This window comes from Capra hircus, chromosome 5 (assembly GCF_001704415.2).
Source record: "Capra hircus breed San Clemente chromosome 5, ASM170441v1, whole genome shotgun sequence".
Lineage (NCBI taxonomy): Eukaryota > Metazoa > Chordata > Mammalia > Artiodactyla > Bovidae > Capra > Capra hircus.
Genome location: NC_030812.1, coordinates 54,860,161 through 54,880,612, shown reverse-complemented (window position 1 = coordinate 54,880,612; position 20,452 = coordinate 54,860,161). Strand labels below are relative to the sequence as shown.

Genomic DNA, 20,452 nt, shown 5'->3' with positions numbered 1-20,452 from the left:
GCTATAAAATATTAATTTATTTCATCAATTAGAGTTATTTTTGGTGGCAAAAAAATAGGGTGGGCGAATGGCCTAGATGAGGCAAAATAAAAAAGGAGTTTGGTCTTATATTTTGAGGACTGTAGCGTGACCAATCGTTATAATTGCAGTTTTCAAACGTTTCCGGGAAACAGTCCTTTCAATATTCGGGGCGTCAAGAGAGAGGTGGACCAGAGACTGCAGTTAGCCTGCTGGTGGACAAAGCAGGAAGTCGGAAGTTGACAAAAACCTTCAGGGGGAGAAGGGTATTTAATGGCCAGCACTGGTCAGGAGGTAAGGAAGGAGTGTGCACGAGGAAGCGAAGCTGCGGAACAAGGCTTGTGGGGATCGCACAAGCACTCCAAGGGACAGGGGCGAAGCCCATAAGAGGCCGGCTGCTTTCTGCGAGGGTACAGGCCTGCTCAGCCATCTGGCGCCTGGCCCCGCCCCTCTAGGCCCGCCCAGCAACTATCGCCCCGCCCAACACTCGCCGCCCCGCCCAGCACTCGCCGCCCCGCCCAGCACTCGCCGCCCCGCCCCGTTACCGTCGCCCCGCCCCGCGCTTCTTGCCCGGCACTCCCTCTGTGTCCCGGGTTGCAGACCCCAGCCACTGAACGTCCTTGGCCCCGCCCAGCGACGGCGGCCGGCCTGGCGCCGGTTCGGCCTGGCAGAGGGAGGGCCTGGGCGGTGGGAGGGAGGTTACCTTTCCCTCTCTCACCCTCCGCCGCCCGAAGCGGGAGGAAGAAGCCGCGGCAAAGTCCGTGGGAGGCATGGCAGAAGCTCCGGATGAGCGCGAGCCGGGCTCCGTGGCAGGGGAGCAGCTGCAGCAGCAACACGTCGGGTGCCAAGTCTTCTCCGAGCGGCTGGCTCAGGGGAAGCCACAGCAAGCGTTCCTCTCCAGTTTCTTCACCAACAACCAGAAGTGCCAGCTTATGCTCTTAAAGACGTTGGCCACAAGTAGGAGCCTTGACCCGGGGGCTGGACGTCTGCGGGGTGGGGTCTGGGACCGGGCGGGCAGGGAGGGGCCTCCGTACCCCTCCGCTAGGGGGCTCCGGGTTCGGCTCAGGTGTGGCGGGGGCCGGGTTCTGGCCCCAAGGGCGAGTTAAGGCAGCTTTGGCATCGTGGGATGGGTGTGGGGGTCTGAGCCTCAGTTTCGATCAGAGAAGGCGCTGAGGCCCACTTCAGGACTACGTTTGCCTGTGGCGTGAATGAGGAGTCGGGTTAGGAGTTAGCCCTTTCCTTCACACCCTGACAGATCCTCTCATTTCATAGGTAAATTGTGCATTAATATGGGGACTGGAGAGTCCAGGTGAAGCAGAGTTTTAAAGAGCTACGTTAATTAAAGCATACTTGCTGAAACCGCGCAACTCAGATGGGATTTGAACCCAGCTAAAACTCAGACTGGGACTTGAGCCCTGCAGCCTGGGACCGGAACCTGCTGTCTTTTAATTGAAATCGCACACCTGGTCTCAGGAAGTTCAGGTTCTTTATGTCTCACTGCAGTAGGAATTGAGCAGGAGGCAAAATGATAGGTAAGAAGTAGATTTATTGAGAGAGGTACAAACTGCATAGACAGTGTGGGCTGTCTCAGAAGGTGGGAGGCCCTGGGAGATCCATGTACCATAGACAGAAGGTGGTCTGTCTCAGGTGGTGAGGGTGGCCTGGATATATGGGCTGGTTAGTTTTTATGGGCTGGATAATTTCATAGGCTAATGAGTGGGAGTATTATTCCAACTCTTTTGGAGACAGGGTGGGGATTTCCAGGACTGGGGCCGGAGCCCACTGTTTGGCCTTTTATGGTTAGCCTCGGAACTGCTGTGCGCTGTGTCATTTAGCATACTGATGAATTAAAATGAGCATATAATAAGGCTCAAGAGCTACTGAAAGTTGGATCTTCTGCCGTCTTGGGCCTAATTGGTCTAACCATTTTATGTCATGTCCACAACAGCGCTGTCATTCTTTAAGGGTTGTGCCCTGCCCCGTTTTGTCCTGGTTCACTGCTGCTGGCAGTGCAAAGGCAGTTTTGCAGTCCTACTCTTTGTTGAAAAGGGTTCTTAACCTTCATACACGGATGGGCTTCAGAATGTGGAAACATCTGATATCGACTGCGAAACTCCTGTTTGTATGCTCCTAAGGGCATTTTTTCTGGGGAGAGAGTTCCTAGCCCCGTGATGTTCTGAGATGCCCATGAACCTGAAAAGGTTAAGAACCATTGCTGTGGGTTACATAGGGACACCATCTGCTGACCAGTTTCTAAATCCAGGGACATTGCACTAGAGATTTCTTAACTTTTTTACAAGGCCATAGACTTCCCAAGTTTACTTTAGATACATTAAGAGCATCAAATACAAACTTGTTTGTCCCCAAATAAGACTACTGTTTCATAGCTGGCCAGTGACAGTTCAGAAGTCAACCACTCAGTGAGTTTTCCATCCTTCTTGAGATTACCTGCATCTCCAGGAATCAGGGGAGGAGAAAGGGGAGTAGTGGGGAATGATGACATTTTATTTACTTTGCAAATAGGTATCAAATGCCTCCTAGATTCTGCTTTGGGCAAATACAGAGAGTAGTTGGGACCCTGCCTTTAAAATGTTCCAAAGTGGAATGCAGTGGGAAGGATGGGCTGCAGATTTAGACGTGGGTTTAAATTTTGATCCCTTTCCTTGTTACACATGGAAGAGTGATTTGACTCTGTGATCCTGTCTGTCTTTATCAGGGAAAGGAAAAGGGAGTTGGGAAGGGGTAAAAGTACCTCTTTTAGGGTTGTTGTGAGGAATAGGTTTTATAAGTGTAAAGTGCCAGTGTATCAGGAGCTGAATAAAGAAACTAGCTGTTCTTCAGTGGAAGAGCCAAAAAGTGGAGGAAGAGTTGCGATAGGAAGTGAGAAGGACCAGGTGCTGAACTTGAGTCCCAGTAGTAAGTAACCCGCTTCAACCTTCCAAGGGGAAAGCTGCTGGAGAACCTGTTAGTGTATTAAAGCATCAACCTGCAGCTTTAAAATCCTATCCCTGGGATGAGTGTGATGAAAGAGATCAGGCCTCAAGGGAGACATTTGTTTTATTTTTCTCCAGAGCACATCCATTCTAAATACTGCAGGTCCTTCTTTGAAGAACCAAACCAATGTGGTCCCAGCATTTTTTTTTTTTTTAAAGAGGACACTAGACTTTTGAACCCATTTCAGCTCTGTAAAACTCTCAGTTGCTTCAGTAATAATGCACTTAGTATGGTGCCTGATACTTGATACACACTAAGTAGTATTTATTAATAATAATTATTTTACTGTTAACACTCTTCAAGAGGGATCAGGTTAGAAAAGCAGTAACCAGTACTTAACTTTCTCATCCAACTATACTTTTACTCACCTGTTTTTGCTTTCAGCATTTGAAAACCTTAATATCCTTTTTTTTTTTTTGCTTATGTCACGTAATTTGCTGTGCATTTATATTCTCAGACAGGACATCTATGTGAAAAGTTGATGTTAGAGGCACTTGGGTTCCTTATATTTTCATGTAATTTTAACAGGCTCATAGATTCTTAGAAGTGGTGGTGGGGGGCTCCAGAGTTGTCTAGGCCTTTTCACCCCCATCACTAATCAGAAACCTCTGTGCTGTCAATTGACCAGAGTGTTTTAGACCTCTGTTGGAACAGGTTATCTTTGAAGCCCTTTGAGGCTACCAGGCTCTTGTATCGACTCCTGTAATTGTTGGAAAAACCCTTTCTCATGCTGAGTTGAAATGTGCTCCATGTAACGTCTGCCCTTTGGTCCTTGTTCTGCTCTCTGAACAAATGTTGGCAGAATCTATTCCCACATGACACCCCTTCAGATACTTGAAATTATTGTGGCCTTAGTTAAATCTTTCTTTTTTAAACTTTAATCTTTTTATTTTGTATTGCTGCTGCTGCTGCTGAGTCGTTTCAGTCATGTCCGAGGTATAGCCTATTAACAATGTTGTGATAATTTCAGGTGGACAGCATAGGGACTCAGCCATACGTATACATGTATCCATTCTCCTCCAAACTCCCCTCCCATCTAAGCTGGCAAGTAACAGTGAGCAGAGTTCCATGTGCTATACAATAGGTTTTTGTTGGTTATCTATTTTAAATATAGCCGTGTGTACATGACCTTCCCAAAGTCCCTAACTATCCCTTCCCACACCCCTACTCTGCCCCACAACCATAATTTGTTTTCTGTCTGTGAGTCTCTTTCTGTTTTGTAAGTTCATTTGTTATCGTTTCTTTTTAGATTCCATATATAAGGGATGTCATGTGGTATTTCTCCTTCTCTGACTTACTTCACTCAGTATGACACTCTCTAGGTCCATCCATGTTGCTGCAGATGGCATTATTTCATTGTTTGGTAGCCGAGTAATATTCCACTGTGTACATGTACCACGTCTTTATCCATTCCTCTGTCAGTGGACATTTAGGTTGCTTCCATGTCTTGGCTCTTGTAAACAGTGCCACAGTGAACATTGGTGTGCGTGTATCCTTTCGGAACATGGTTTTCTCCAGATGTGTACCCTGGAGTGGGATTGCAGGGTCACGTGGTAGCTCGATTTTTCGTATTTTAGGGAACATCTGCACTGTTCTCCGTAGCGGCTGTAGCCATTTACATTCCCATCAACAGTGCAGGCGGGTTCCCTTTTCTCCACACCCTCTCCACCATTTGTTGTTTGTGGATTTTTTGATGATAGCCATTCTGACCAGTGTGAGGTGAAATCTCATTGTAGTTTTGATTTGCATTTCCTTAATAGCTAGAGATGTTGAACCTCTTTGCGTGTGCCTTTTGGCCATCTGTGTATCTTCTTTCTCCTTTCCAAATCTACAAATCCCTTTCTTGCTTCCTGTGGAACATAGCCCTGAGCTATTCCAGTCACCTTCCCCTGTGGAACAGCTTTGGTTGGCAGGTCCTGTTTAGAGTGTGGTACTCAGAATGGGATGGTGTGTACAGATGAGGGCAGACCACAGTGGGGCCATTTACTGCCTTCCTCTAATCTGGATACTGTGCTGCTGTTCATTTCTGTGGCTATGACCACGGTCATGTTGGTATATTTTGTACACATACGTTCCCTCAGTCTTTTGGTATATACTTTAACACATTGTGTTTGATCATTTAACTGAGAAACATATTTGATATTATCTAAGATGTTTGGTGGTACACTTTTTGGTATTTCTGTCAGTGTTTCATTTCATTAAAGACTTGCTTTTATGTTAATTTAAGCTTATCTTTTTGTATTCATTTTTTAATCAATTTTAAGATATTAGTATACTTAATTACTAATTAGTATTGCTTAAAATTAGATATTAGTATTACTTCACTGAGATTTGAGAGGTATTTTTTTCTTTTATAATATTTGGATAATTTAATTGCTGCTGTTTTTTTCCAATTACCATATGTAATTGAATCAATCTCTTTCTAGATCCATATGTCAAACTTCTACTTGATGCCATGAAGCATTCAGGTTGGTAAGTAAATCTTTTTAAAGTGCTACTCTATATTCTGACTGCTGAAAACAAACCACCCCTTTCTCCCCCATCCCCCCAAAACTGGAACTACTTCAGATTTTTCACTTCAGGCCGCAAAGCTGTTTCCACATGGTAGGTGGTGGTGGTGGTGGTGGTTGGCCGCATTCTCTCCAGGCAGGCCTTGTTCTCTCCAGACCTCTTCTGCCCTAACTCCACATCTCTGGCTCCACCATTCACCTCAGGTATTTAGTAAAGACAATACTTAAAATCTTTATCGTAACTAATTATGAAACCTGGTTTTTCCACTATGCCAGTCTCAGCATTATCCTTAATAGAGAAGTCTCAGTTTGTTATGCATACAGTAGCCTTCCAGGTATCGTGCAACTTTGAGGAGATCAGAAAAAGTGACTTCTGAGCTCCCCTTCTTAACATTCTGGCCCGAGGGCAGAAACTCCAGCATATTTCCAGTGTGGTCTTCATTAGTCGAGCCAATGCTTAATGGACTCACGGCATAGCGTTTGAACTGGGATTGATTTTGCAGACAGTCTCCTTATTTTACAGATGAGAGAACTAAGTGCTGAGGGTGTTCAGTTGCTTTCCCAAGGTGTCCTGTGTGGCAGTGGTGGAGATGTGGGTGATCCGGGTCTCCTGGCCCAGGGCTGTGCCCCATAGACGCTGCTGCTGGACATTGTCTCTTTAATCCATTCTTGCCTTCTAGTGCTGTTAACAAAGACAGACACTTTTCTTGTGAAGATTGTAATGGAAATGTCAGTGGAGGTTTTGACGCTTCAGTGTCTCAGGTAGGCGTTTTACCAAGTTGTTTTCCTTTCTCCAGTTCTCCTCGTGTTTGCTGAGTGCCTTCCGCATGCCAGGCATTTTACTTAGTAGACTTTGTGCAGGATTGAAAAAAAATGAGGTAGTCGCGATTCTGACCCTTAAGGTGCTCACACCTCACAGGGGAGACAAGACGTGAATGCAGACAAAGATAGAATTTGAGGCAGGTTAAATTCTTGGAGGTGGGTGTGGTTACCATAGGGGATATTGTGCTGTTCAGCTGCTATATGGTGGGAGGCTTTGAATGTCAGGATAAAGAATTTCATCTTTACACAGTGGGAAGTGATGCATCTTTGAGAATTTTTGACGAGGAGAGTGAGTTTTCTCATCTGTAGTATATGGGTAGTGATTGTATTTATCTCACAGATATGATTATGAGAATTAAATGAGATTTCTCTTGTAAATTACACTCAAGTCAACACATGTTAGTTTTAAGTCAGTGGGGGGTTCTGACAGAGCTTCGAGGTGGTAGATAGATACGTCATGTGATGAGGGTAGATAAAAGTGTTGTACGTCACTGATTCCATCATGAGTATGTAACACACATTTAACTACGTTTAATTGTTTCCTGCTAGGGACGTTATATGTTTTTTGGTTATTTATAGCTGTTTCAGGGAAATCATGGGAAAGAGCAACATAGCAGAGGGGTGAGGTGTCTGAGTTTTGGAGTCAGATAGACTTTGAGTTCAAATCCTTATTCCCCTGCTTATTAGCTGTGGGACTTGGGCAAGTTATTAATTTTATTCTCTGTTTCCTCATTTGTAAATTAAAAAATTATTAATTTATTTTAATTGGAGGCTAATTAATTTACAATATTGTAGTGGTTTTTGCCATACACTGACATGAATCAGCCATGGGTGTACATGTGTTCCCCATCCTGAACCCCCCCTCCCACCTCCCTCTCCATCCCAATCCCTCAGGGTCAACCCAGTGCACCAGCCCTGAGCACCCTGTATCATGCATCGAACCTGGGCTGGCGATCTGTTTCACACATGATGATATACATGATTCATTGCTATTCTCTCAAATCATCCCACCCTCACCTTCTCCCACAGAGTCCAAAAGACTGTTCTTTACATCTGTGTGTCTTTTGCTGTCTCGCATATAGGGTCATCATTACCATCTTTCTAAATTCCATATATATGCGTCAGTATACTGTATTGGTGTTTTTCTTTCTGACTTACTTCACTCTGTATAATAGACTCCAGTTTCATCCACCTCTTTAGAACTCATTCAAATGCATTCTTTTTAATGGCTGAGTAATATTCCATTGTGTATATGTACCACAGCTTTCTTATCCCTTCCTCATTTGTAAATTGATAACTGTAACACCTATAGCTCTCCAGGTGGGTCCATTCCCTTTTGGGGTTAAATAGAGTGCACATTTCGAATCTTCATCATATTTCTCAGCAGTGTTATATACAGTTGGGAACTCTTTTCTTTTTAATTAAAATTTTTGTTGTGAAGTATCTCATTCATACAGAAGAATAACAAACCTATATGTATGCTTTAAGTCATAATAATAAAATTAACATCTGTATAACTACCACACAGATTTGAGAAATAAAACCCTTCTGGGACTTTAGAAGCCTGTATGCCCCTTCTTGGATCATAGCCCCCCTTCCTTATTTTTGACTCTCGTAATAATCATGCCCTGCTTATCTGAATGGTTTTAACATCTATGTATACAGTCAAACATTGTGTTATGTAGTTGCCTGCTTTTAAAAAAGTTTTAAAAAGATTTACCTATTTGGCTGAACCAGGTCTTAGTTGTGGTAAGTGAGATCTTTTATCTTCATTGCAAAATGTGGGATCTTTAGTTACGGCATGTAAAACCTTTGGCTGTGGGGTGTGGGATCTAGTTCCCTGACCAGGAATCGAACCCCAGACCCCTGCACTGGGAGCATGGAGTCTTAGCCACTGGACCACCAGGAAAGTCCTTTGTTGCCTGCTTTTAACCTTTTTATATACTTGGGGTCATATGTAATACTCTGTCATTTTATGAAATTATACAGGATATAGTCCTCTGTGACTTAATTCTTTTGTACAGCCTTGTAAGATTCTTCTGTCTTGTATGCATCCCTAGTTTATTTAGTGTCACTGTTGTATATATTATTCCACTGTGTGTCTGTAGTAGAGTTTACTCTCTCTAATGTCATTTCCAACTGTATTATTGTAAGCAACGCTGCTGTGAATTCTTCACCTTCTCTCCTGAAGCACACAGGCAGGAGTTGCCATAGGGTCTCTGCCTAGAGTGGATTGCTGGCTCGTACCTCATGCGTTCACTTGACTTGAACAGCTAACGCCACTTGCTTGCCATGGTTTCTGGTATGCAGCACTCCTGCAGTTGCTCCTTTGGTAGCTCAGCTTCCTGTATCAGCCCTTCAATGTTGAAGTCCCTTAATCCAGAGTGTTACAGCCCCTTCTTTTCTATCTGGCACTCTGCCAAGGTGATCTAATTTGTTTTGCTAGGTCAGAACTCTGTCTTGAGCTCCACATCGGTAGAGCCAAGTGTTCACTGCACAGCTACACTTGGAAGTTTTAAAGGCATCTCAGACCTGACATGCCCAAATCGAAATTGATGATTTTTTACCATCCTCCGTCTCCACCCAACTTGGTCTTCTAGTTTTGCATATCTCAGTGAATGGTACCACCATCCATCCTATTACCCAAGCTAGAACTTTAGGGATCATCCTTGATACCTCTATTCCCTTCTCATTTTCTATCCAGCACCAAATTTTGTGCAATCTACCTCCTAAATACCTTTTAGGCTTCTACCACCCTAGCTTGGGCACTATTATCTCTTGCCTGCTGCTGCTGCTAAGTCGCTTCAGTCGTGTCCGACTCTGTGATCCCATAGATGGCAGCCCACCAGGCTCCCCCCGTCCCCAGGATTCTCCAGGCAAGAACACTGGAGTGGGTTGCCATTTCCTTCTCCAATGCCTAGAATACTTTATTCTCATTCAGGTAGTCTCTCTGCATCCAGTTTGAATCATCTTATGCCTGTTTTTCCAACTGTGGTCAAAAGAATGAAAGCAAAATAAAACACCCCCTCTTTCACTGTTCCCTTTCACTGACTTCCCATTGCTGTCAGGATAAAGAGTGACTTGGCCCTGATGACCTCACCAGCCCTACCTCATGCCTACCACCTCCAGCTTTGTGCTTCAGTCCTATGGGCCTACCTTCACCTTTTCAAACATTCTTGTCCTTCAGCCCTCCCCCTACCCTTTGCATGTATTATTCTCTCTCTGGAATGCTCCCTTCCCCTCTCCTCCAATCTGACTCCTGTTCATCCATCCATTAGATCCCAGTTTTAACATTCCTTCTTCACAGAACCATTTCCCAACTCTGCAGATCAGGTCTGGTACTCCATTGTATGTACTCATAACAACTGTTATTGCATGTACTCAAACATTTTGGTAAATATTTGATTAATTTCTATCTCCATTTGTAGACTGTAAATCTAATAGGTCTTGATAAACATTAGTTGAATAAATGAATGTTGAATTAATGTATATAAAATACCTGGGACATGTCCCAGTGTCTGGCACATAGTAAGTATGGAGTAAGTAGAAACTATTATTATTAGGACCCCTCATGTCTTTGTTATTCTTATAGGGTCTTCCTGTAAAGTGTGCTGTTGGCTTTTTGCACTTCTTTCTGAAGGTCTTTCTGAGGACTTTTCCTGGCAATTCTAGTAGAATGGGACAGTGTGGTCATGCATTGTTGATTCATTGCTCATTCAGAAACTTGATAAGAAGCATTTTACATATATTCTCGTTTAATTCTCACAGTTCTATGAGGTAGGTAATGTAAGTCATTTCCTTTTGATAGTTGAGGAAACTGAGGCACAGAAAGCTTAAGAAACTTGCCCAAGGTCACTGACTTAGTAAGGAGTGGGGCTGGAATTTGAATCTCTGGTTCATTCCAAGGTCCACAGTTAAATATTATCAAGAGTCCAAGACAGGCTGGTGCATTCCACCCAGCGAGGATGGTATGTGAATAAATGTCCTTACACTAAGTGCTGTGCAGTCCAAGGAGAGGAGAGCCCTTGGGGAAGGCTTCCTGGCATGTATGGAGAAGACTGGGCCTTGATGGTGGGCTGGGTGTGGGCTCGATAGAGAAGAGTAGGTGAGGCTTTCCATGCAGTGAACCCCCTCAGGTGAGAGTGAAGGTTGAATCTTATGAAATGAGAGTAGCTCTTGGAAATAACTGACCTTCTCTCATTTTTGTGCCTCTTAGATTGTTCTGTGCCAGAATAATATCCGTAATCAGGCCCATATGAACAGAGTGGTCACCCACGAGCTCATTCACGCATTTGATCATTGTCGTGCTCACGTCAATTGGTTCACCAATGTCAGACATTTGGCCTGCTCTGAGGTAAGTTTTATTGTAGAAGATACTTTCCCCCCACCCTGAACATTGTGTGTTTGAACATTTTATTCAAGTATGATTTATTTAAACATATTTGTTTTCTTGTCATAATTCCATGTTAGTCTTCGATTTCCATTTTTAACTACTGAATACAATTTTTGTCTTAAATATAACCTTTAAATCCTAATAATAGTGATTTGACTATTATATGACTAATTATAATATAAAAAAACAATTTTTCCTATGGAATAAACATTTCATATATCATAAAATTTATATAAACATTTATTGGGGGCTGTGTACCTAACACTGTTCTGTTTGTGGATTATTATTTAATCTTCACAACAATCCCTTGAGGTGTAGATACTGTTATTCCCATTTTATTTGGTGAAAAGTAAGGCAGTTGTTTAGATACCATGGTTAGTAAGTGGCAGAGGCAAGGTTACAGTCAAAGTTCTTGATGGGTTTGCTGTGCTGCCTTCCACAGGTAAAGTTGCTAGCTTTCTCTAGAATAAAACAGTTCATTTCAAAAATGCAACATCAGTTCAGTTCAGTCAGTCGTGTCCGATTCTTTGTGACCCCATGGACTGTAGCACGCCAGGCTTCCCTGTCCATTACCAACTCTGGGAGCTTACTCAAACTCATGTCCATCGAGTTGGTGATGCCATCCAACCATCTCATCCTCTGTCATCCCCTTCTCCTCCCGCCTTCAGTCTTTCCCAGTATCAGGGTCAGGGTCTTTACCAATGAGTCAGTTTTTCGCATCAGGTCGCCAAAGTATTGGAGCTTCAGCTTCAGCATCAGTACTTCGAATGAATATTCAGGACTGATTCCCTTTATGATAGACTGGTTGGATCTCTGCAGTCCCAGGGACCCTCAAGAGTCTTTTCCAACACCACAGTTCAAAAGCATCAATTCTTTGGTACTCTGCTTTCTGTATAGTGCAACTCTCACATCCATACATGACTGTTGGAAAAACCATGGCTTTGACCAGATGGACCTTTTGTTAGCAAAAGTAATGTCTCTGCTTTTTAATATGCTGTCTAGGTTAGTCATAGCTTTTCTTCCAAGGAGCAAGTGTCTTTTAATTTTATGGCTTCAGTCACCATCTGCAGTGATTTTGGAGCCCCCAAAATAAAGTCTGTCACTGTTTCTATTGTTGTCCCATGAATTTGCCATGAAGTGATGGGACCAGAGGCCATGATCTTAGTTTTCTGAATGATGAATTCTAAGCCAACTTTTTCACTCTCCTCTTTCACTTTCATCCAGAGGCTCTTTAATTCTTCTTCGCTTTCTGCCATAAGGGTGGTGTCATCTGCATATCTGAGGTTACTGATATTTCTCACGGCAATCTTGATTCCAGGTTGTGCTTCATCCAGCCCAGCATTTCGCATGATGTACTCTGCATATAAGTTAAATAAGCAGGGTGACAATATACAGGCTTGATGTACTCCTTTCTCAATTTGGAAACAGTCTGTTGTTCCATGTCCAGTTCTCAGTGTTGCTTCTTGACCTGCATACAGATGTCTCAGGAGGCAGGTCAGGTGGTCTGGTATTCCCACCTCTTTCAGAATTTTCCACAGTTTGTTGTGATCTATACAGTCAAAGGTTTTGATGTAGTCAGTAAAGCAGAAGTAGATGTTTTTCTGGAACTCTCTTGCTTTTTCTGTGATCCGATGAATGTTGGCAATTTGATCTCTGGTTCCTCTGCCTTTTCTGAATCCAGCTTGAACATCTGGAAGTTCAGAGTTCATGTACTTTTGAAGCCTGGGTTGGAGGATTTTGAGCATTACTTTGCTAGTGTGTGAGATGAGTGCAATTGTGCAGTAGTTTGAGATTTCTTTGGCATTGCCTTTCTTTGGGATTGGAATGAAAACTGACCTTTTCCAGTCCTGTGGCCACTGCTGAGTTTTCCAAATTTGCTGGCATATTGAGTGTAGCAGTTTCACAGCATCATCTTTTAGGATTTGAAATAGCTCAACTGGAATTCCGTCACCTCCACTAGCTTTGTTCATAGTGATGCTTCCTTAGGCCCACTTGACTTTCCATTTCAGGATATCTGGCTCTAGGTGAGTGATCACACCATCATGGTTATCTGGGTCATGAAGATCTTTTTTGTATAGTTCTTCTTTGTATTCTTGCCACTTCTTAAATCTTCTGCTTCTGTTAGGTCCATACCATTTCAGTCTTTTATTGTGCCCATCTTTGCATGAAATGTTCCTTTGGTATGTCTAATTTTCTTGAAGAGATCTCTAGTCTTTCCCATTCTATTGTTTTCCTCTGTTTTTTTGCATTGATCACTGAGGAAGGCTTTCTTATCTCTCCTTTCCATTCTTTGGAACTCTGCATTGAAATGGGTATATCTTTCCTTTTCTCCTTTGCCTTTAGCTTCTCTTCCTTTCTCAGCTATTTGTAAGGCCTCCTCAGACAACCATTTTGCCTTTTGGCATTTCTTTGTCTTGGGGATGGTCTTGATCACTGCCTCCTGTACAATGTCACGAACCTCTATCCGCAGTTCTTCAGGTACTCTGCCTATCAGATCCAGTCCCTTGAATCTATTTCTCACTTCCACTGTATAGGGATTTGGTTTAGGTCATATGTGAATGGTCTAGTGGTTTTTCCTACTTTCTTCAATTTAAGTCTGAATTTGGCAATAAGGAGTTCATGATCTGAGCCGCAGTCAGCTCCTGGCCTTGTTTTTGCTGATTGTATAGAGCTTCTCCATCTTTGGCTGCAAAGAATATAATCAGTCTGATTTCGGTGTTGACCATCTGGTGATGTCCATGTGTAGAGTCTTCTCTTGTGTTGCTGGAAGAGCGTGTGTTCTCTTGGCAAAACTCGATTAGCCTTTGCCCTACCTCATTCTGTACTCCAAGGCCAAATTTGCCTGTTACTCCAGGTGTTTCTTGACTTCCTACTTTTGCATTTCAGTCCCCTGTAATGAAAAGGACATTTTTTGGGGGTGTTAGTTCTAGAAGGTCTTGTAGGTCTTCATAGAACTGTTCAACTTCAGCTTCTTTGGCATTACTTACTGGTTGGGGCATAGACTTGGATTACAGTGATATTGAGTGGTTTGCCTTGGGAATGAACAGAGATTATTCAAGATTGCACCAAAATGCTGCATTTCTTTTGTTGACTACAAAGGCTACTCCATTTCTTCTAAGGGATTCTTGCCCACAGTAGTATATATAATGGTCATCTGAGTTAAATTTACCCATTCCAGTCCATTTTAGTTCACTGATTCCTAAAATGTCAATGTTCACTCATGCTATCTCCTATTTGACTACTTCCAATTTACCTTGATTCATGGACCTAACGTTCCAGGTTCCTATGCAATATTGTTCTTTACAGCATTAGACTTTACTTCCATCACCAATCACATCCACAACTGGGTGTTGTTTTTCTTTGGCTCCGTCTCTTCATTCTTTCTGGATTTATTTCTCCACTGTTCTCTCCTAGCATAGGGGCACCTGCCTACCCGGGGAGTTCATCTTTCAGTGTCCTATCTTTTTGCCTGTCTTTGCCTATCTTTGATGGCAGAGTAGAAGGATGTGCGCTCATCTTCTGTGAGAACTCCAAAATTACAACTCACTGCTAAACAACTGTCGACATGAGAATGCCCACCAAAAAATATACCCCATGTCCAAGGGCAAAGGAGAAGCCCCAGCAAGATGGTAGGAGGGGCCAAATTGCATTTAGAATCAAACCCCATACCTGCCAGAGACACTTGGCGGTCTCAAACAAAACCTTGTGCACACCAGGAGACTCCACAGAGACTGAGCCAGACCTGCCCCTGAGTGTTTGCATGTCTTTGCTTGGAAACCTGCCTTTCTTCAAGATTCATGTCAATCATTTTATGGCCTGGGAGAACTCACCTTGTGCCAGTGTTATCTCAAAATGCATGCTGTGGGTAAAGGGCCTGGTGCCAATCGCTGAGTTTTGAGACATTTCCTTTCTCTCATCTGCAGCCTGCTAGTAGCTATATAGGCTTCCCTGGCGGCTCAGATGGTGAAGAGTCTGCCTGCAATTCGGGAGACCTGGGTTTGATCCCTGGGTTGGGAAGATCCCCTGGAGAAGGAAATGGCAATCCACTCCAGTATTCTTGCCTGGAAAATCCCATGGACAGAGGAACCTGGCAGGCTACAGTCCGTGGGGTCACAAAGAGTCAGACACGACTGAGCAACTTCACTTTCAAGATGATATTAACTGTTTGAGTGTGTCCTGTGGAGGTACAGGTCAGCAGTGGCCTGCCGCTGGGGCAGGGGCTCTGGGTGCGGCAGACCTGGGTTTGGCATAAGCCCTTTTGGAGGAGGTCGCTATTAACTGCACCATAGAGCTACCAGAACTTACACAGAACTGGGAAAACAGACTCTTGGAGAGCACAAACAGAACCTTGTGTGTACCAGGACTCAGAGACCCCACAGAGACTGAGCCAGAACTGTGTCTGAGTGTCTCCTGTGGAGGTACAGGTCAGCAGTGGCCTGCCGCTGGGGCAGGGGCTCTGGGTGCAGCAGACCTGGGTTTGGCATAAGCCCTCTTGGAGGAGGTTGCCATTAACCCCACCATAGAGCCGCCAGAACTTACACAGGACTGGGGAAATAGACTCTTGGTGGGTACAAACAAAACTTTGTGTGCACCAGGACCCAGAAGAAAGGAGCAGTGGCCCCACAAGAGACTGGCCCAGACTTGCCCGTGAGTGTCCAGGAGTCTCTGGTGGAGGTGTGGGTTGGCGGTGGCCTGGAACAAGGTCCACGGCACTGAGTGCAGCAGTGCCTTATGCGTGCACAGGACCTTTTGAAGGAGGTTGCCATTATCTTCATTACCTCCACCATAGTTTTGGCCTTAGGTCAAACAACAGGGAGGGGACACAGCCCTGCCCATCAACAGAAAATTAGATTAAAGGTTTACTGAGCATGACCCCGCCCATCAGAAGAAGACCCAGTTTCCCCCTCAGTCAGTCTCTCCCATCAGGAAGCTTCCATAAGCCTCTTATCCTTATCCATCTGGGGACAGACAGAATGAAAACCACAATCACAGAAAACTGATCAAACTGATCACATGGACCACAACCTTCTCTAGTTCAATGAAACCATGAGCCATGCTGTGTTAGGCCACCCAAGGTAGATGGGTCAAGGTGGAGAGTTCTGACAAAACATGGTTCACTGGAGAAGGGAATGGCAAACCACTTTCAGTATTCTTGCCTTGAGAACCCCATGAACAGTATGAAAAATACAATATAGGAAGATATTTTTTATTATCTTCCTATGTTGATTGGATTGCTTTCAGAAATACATATATATATGCTCCTAGAAAGACATTTGTATTTCATACTTGCATTTCATTAATTGAAGAGTGCAATGTGCTGAGAAGCTTAAAAAATTTAACATAAATTTCAAGCTTATATTTCATAACTTAGATTATTTTTTCTTTCCCTTGAAATTAATAAGCAGCCTCACTGCATCTGATTATAACTCATATAATTTGGAAAAAAGACTGAAACCTGAGCTTTTGAATATTTCTCTCTCTTGGGTGTTACAAGAATTAATGCCTGTTAGCTAGTTAAAGTGTGTTAAGTGCTTTGAGCTCCTCAGAGGAATGAAGCTATGTTATTATAGGAGTATCAAGAAGTGGGCCATCTGATTGCAGTGAATGAACAAAATTGTGGCCAGGCTGGCTATAGAATGTGGGTAGTTCCACAACTCTTTCACATATTAAAGCTGCTTTTCAGAGTAGGAAATGGGAACCCACTCTAGTATTCTTACCTGGAAAATTCCATGGACAGAGGAGCCTGGCGGACTACAGTCCAGGGGGTTGCAAAGAGTCGGAAAACACGACTGAGCACATCCATAAAGCTGCTTCTTACCTTAAAGATACAGCAAATTGGAAAATACGTGCTGACTTCAGGCTGTCATATTCATAGCATGACCAGTTTGGAATGTTCTTGGTTCCTGTACCCATTAACTTTTCACAGGCCATTTGAGGCCTTGGAGGAAGGTCATGAACTTACATGGGTTTAGGGAAGGTCCAGGAGAGTTTCAGTGGTTTGGGCTAGGAGGACTGGGAGGTTTGTGCGCCTGAGTGTCTTAGGTACTGTTCTATTTTATGCGCATATTAAAAATCAGTTTGTAGGTCTTTGGAAGAATTCTTTCTTGAAGTCCTTTTGGTCATTTCTAGAAGTGAGAACAGAGTATCTGTAAAGATTGTAGAGGGCAGAATCTTTAACTCAGAAGTCCAACTCTGACTTTTGGTTGCAAAAGAAATTAGTTCTGTCATTAAGGCCCCAGAGAAACATTTTCAAAATTCCTTTTGAATAGGTGATATTTTGTAGCTTAGCTCATAGATGTCTGGCCTTTTTTAAAAACATGCTTTTCTGAATTCAGTAGTTATTTGTTTATTTATTGGTTGTGCTGGATCTTTGTTGCCATGCCGTCTTTTCTCTAGCTGCAGCCAGCAGGGGCTAAACTCTGCTTGCGGTGTACCAGCTTCTCATTGTGGTGACTTCTCTTGTTGCAGAGCATGGGCCTCGGTAGTTATGGCACAAGGGCTTGGTAGTTACGGTTCCTGGACTCTAGAGCACAGGCTCAGTAATTGTGGCGCGTGGGATTAGTTGCTCCACGGCATGTGGGATCTTCTTGGACAAGAGATCGAACCCATGTCTCCTGTATTGGCAGCAGATTCTTTAGCACTCACCCACCAGAGAAGCCCTTTGCTCTTTTTCTTAACTTAAGAACTTCTTAAGTCAACAGTGAAGTGAAGTTGCTCAGTCGTGTCCGACTCTTTGCGACCCCATGAACTGTAGCCCACCAGTCTCCTCAGTCCATGGAATTTTCCAGGCAAGATTACTGGAGTGGGTTGCCATTTCCTTCTCCAGCGGATCTTCCCAACCCAGGGATCGAACCCGGGTCTTCCACACGGCAGGCAGACGCTTTACTGTCTGAGCCACCACTTGAAGAAATCTCGCAGATACTCTGTCCTCAGAAAATTATGCCAATTTTATATTCTTTTATAATAAAAAAAAAATCAGCTGATATAAAGGTATAGAGCACAAGTGCTTACTTTCTTTTTGTCTGCCTTCTGTCTTTGTGATAGGTTCGAGCTGCTAACCTGAGTGGAGACTGCTCACTTTTAAATGAAATATTCAGGTTGCATTTTGGATTAAAACAACACCATCAGGTAAAAACTAACACATGAAATCGCTTAACTGTCAAGAGTGCTATGAGTGGAAATAATGAATAGAGAAATGAGAAGTACATTTAGTATTTGAAATGTGAAAGAACTATTATTTGAAAAGAATACAACATGTATATCACTGAAACCAATAGAGGGAATTCAGTTATGTTTTATAATTAAGGGCAAGCTCTGTGACTGGGAGATTTTCACAGTGAAAAGAGCTATGATATCTCGCATGGAATCATTTTGGATGGGGGTAGATAATGAATGGAGATGAAATCACATCCTGTCTTCTATTCTAACAGTCCTGAACTTCTGTTTCAAACTATCATTGTTCTTAAGACAAAAAAGTAATGCCTGTCAGAACAGAGACTGCAGCACAGCGCGGGGTGTATTAGCGCTCCTTTATCAAGGCTGTGTGATATGACAGCAAAGCTCTGCATCGGCACAGACTTAACTATGAAGAGCTGAGCTGAGAGGTTTTGTGAACGAAACAAAATGAAAACTATAGGCAAGATCAGTCCTGCTGGAAAGCTTTTAATGTCACCGATAAATGGACCCGGGGAGAGGAAATTTAGAACTTATGGACTGGTGAAGAATGTGAGCAGTTCTTCCCACAGCAACCAAGGGGCTCTGTGTCCACACTGAGAAGGGCTGGTCAGAGCTTTTCTGTGGGAAGAGATTGCTGGGCCAGTTTGTGACGTACATGGGCATCAGGATAGCAGTTTCAACCAGATGTAGAAAGGACAGGCTTGGAACAACAGGAAGGTCCTTGGTAGAGTAACTCAACTCAGCTCTGGGGAGGAAGGTAGAATGTCACAGTGAACTAAGAGAAACTGTGAACTCGGTGAATGGAAGTTAGAAGGCAAACCTGGGGCCTGGGAAGGGTGACTGCGCAGATAAGGCTGTTACGCTTTCAGCCTGTGCCAGCTCCACTTGGTGATGTGCTGCTGACTTGTCCTGAGCCACATGGTGTCTGTGCCCTCCAATCCCTGCTCTTCTGGTGAAGTCAGCCCAGGCAGCATTTGAATGGGCCGTGTGTTCTGGCTCTCAGTGGAAAGAGTGGAAGCAGGGTGCACTCAGCACATCCCCAAGAAGAGGCTAATGCACATAAGGCATGTCCTCCGGGGCCAAGAGTCTTTGAAAGAAATCTCTCCTCTTTTTACCTTGGGTTGGAAGTAGCAGTGGATGAATACAGTGGGCAACAGGATGAAGATAAGTGCGGGCAGTGGGAGAAGAGTCCTAGCTTTTGTATAGCATGTGCCCAAGAAAAAACTTGTTTGATTTTTTTTTTCCCCCTGAAAAATTAGAAAACCTTCAAATTTTGTGTGTGGTTTCCTGTTGCCTCCAGGGGAGATGCCCCTCTCAAAGGAAGTTATCCAGCGATGGTCAGCTATGAAAAATTGAGAGAGAGAGAGGCACAGCAGTATATTTCAGATTTATTCAAGTTAAAAAAATTCAACCAGAACCTTATTTATAGACTTTTAAAATGATTTTTCAAATTGGGAGTTACTGTTTAGCAGATATTGCCTAGAACTTATCATCATTGGGAAAGATAAGAAGAAGGGAAGAGAGGAAGAGATCTTTCTTATACCTAAATAATTTTAGATTGAGCTAAACATGCTCCTTAATTGCATCTTTATTTTTTGGACTGATAGAAATGAATAAAATAACATGAGAGAAAATTAATTTTGACCGTGGTTCGGACCTTTTGTGAAGTGTTACTATTTCATGAGTAAATTTTCATATAAGATTAACACTATATACTTTCTTGCTCCTTAGACTTGTGTGCGAGACAGAGCCATTCGTTCTATCCTGGCTGTTAGGAACATTAGCAAAGAAGTAGCTCAGAAAGCTGTTGATGAAGTTTTTGAGTCTTGTTTCAATGACCATGAACCTTTTGGAAGGATCCCTCATAATAAGACCTATGCAAAATATGCTCATAGAGACTTTCAAAACCGGGATCGATATTACTCAAATATATGAAGACAATGATATTTTATACTATAGAGCTTCAGTGATCATGAAGAAAGTATGGTTCCTAAGCGGACAAACAAACGATCAATTAAATACAGGGAAGACACAGAAGATGCTGATTCTAACATCAGAAAAAGTAACTGTGGTGAGAAATGAAATTGCCTTAAATGCAAAGGCAAACACTGTATCTTTGTAGCTTTGGATCTTCATTTACCAGTTGGTAAATAAAGCAAATAAATTAATTTTAAAATTTCTACAATATACTTGTTATTACTTGTGTTTTGTTTTTATGATAGTTATTTGTTTTTATTATATGTGATTATTTTAATACTTGATTATGGAACCTGTGAAGTATGCCCTTGTATGATGTGTATTTCTTCTTTGGAAAAATGTCTTCAGATCCTCCACCCATTTTTAAATCAGGTTGTTTGTTTTTTGATGTTGAGTTGTATGAGTTTTTGTATATTTTTAAAGTAACCCCTTATCAGATATTGTTTGCAAATATCTTCTGCCATTTAGCAGGTGACCTTTTCATGTTGTTGATGGTTTCCTTTGCTATGCAAAGCCTTTTTAGTTTGATGTCCCTTTTGTTTATTTTTGCTGTTCTTTCGCT

General features: G+C 43.0%; 1 protein-coding gene across 3 annotated transcripts; it reads left to right on the top strand.

The window, feature by feature from the left end:
- ATP23 (ATP23 metallopeptidase and ATP synthase assembly factor homolog) lies at window positions 580–20,100 on the top strand. Of its 3 annotated transcripts, XM_013963918.2 has the most exons (6): window positions 580–975; window positions 5,439–5,484; window positions 6,203–6,284; window positions 10,561–10,698; window positions 17,782–17,865; window positions 19,645–20,100. In XM_013963918.2, the coding sequence occupies exons 1-6, from the start codon at window positions 789–791 to the stop codon at window positions 19,846–19,848; spliced, it is 741 nt and encodes a 246-aa protein (XP_013819372.1). In that variant the 5' UTR covers window positions 580–788; the 3' UTR covers window positions 19,849–20,100. The 3 variants fall into 3 exon arrangements, with proteins under 3 accessions (XP_013819372.1, XP_017903489.1, XP_017903490.1); XM_018048000.1 differs by lacking the exon at window positions 6,203–6,284 and having other exon boundaries at window positions 634–975; XM_018048001.1 differs by lacking the exons at window positions 580–975; window positions 5,439–5,484; window positions 6,203–6,284 and adding an exon at window positions 9,834–10,121.

What these genes read in the sequence shown, in the direction of transcription:
- ATP23 (XM_013963918.2), top strand. Translation starts at nt 789, where the DNA reads ATGGCAGAAGCTCCGGATGAGCGCGAGCCGGGCTCCGTGGCAGGGGAG. An exon ending in CTTAAAGACGTTGGCCACAA is followed by an intron (nt 976 to 5,438) that starts GTAGGAGCCTTG and finishes ATCTCTTTCTAG; the next exon opens with ATCCATATGTCAAACTTCTA. An exon ending in GATTAAAACAACACCATCAG is followed by an intron (nt 17,866 to 19,644) that starts GTAAAAACTAAC and finishes CTTGCTCCTTAG; the next exon opens with ACTTGTGTGCGAGACAGAGC.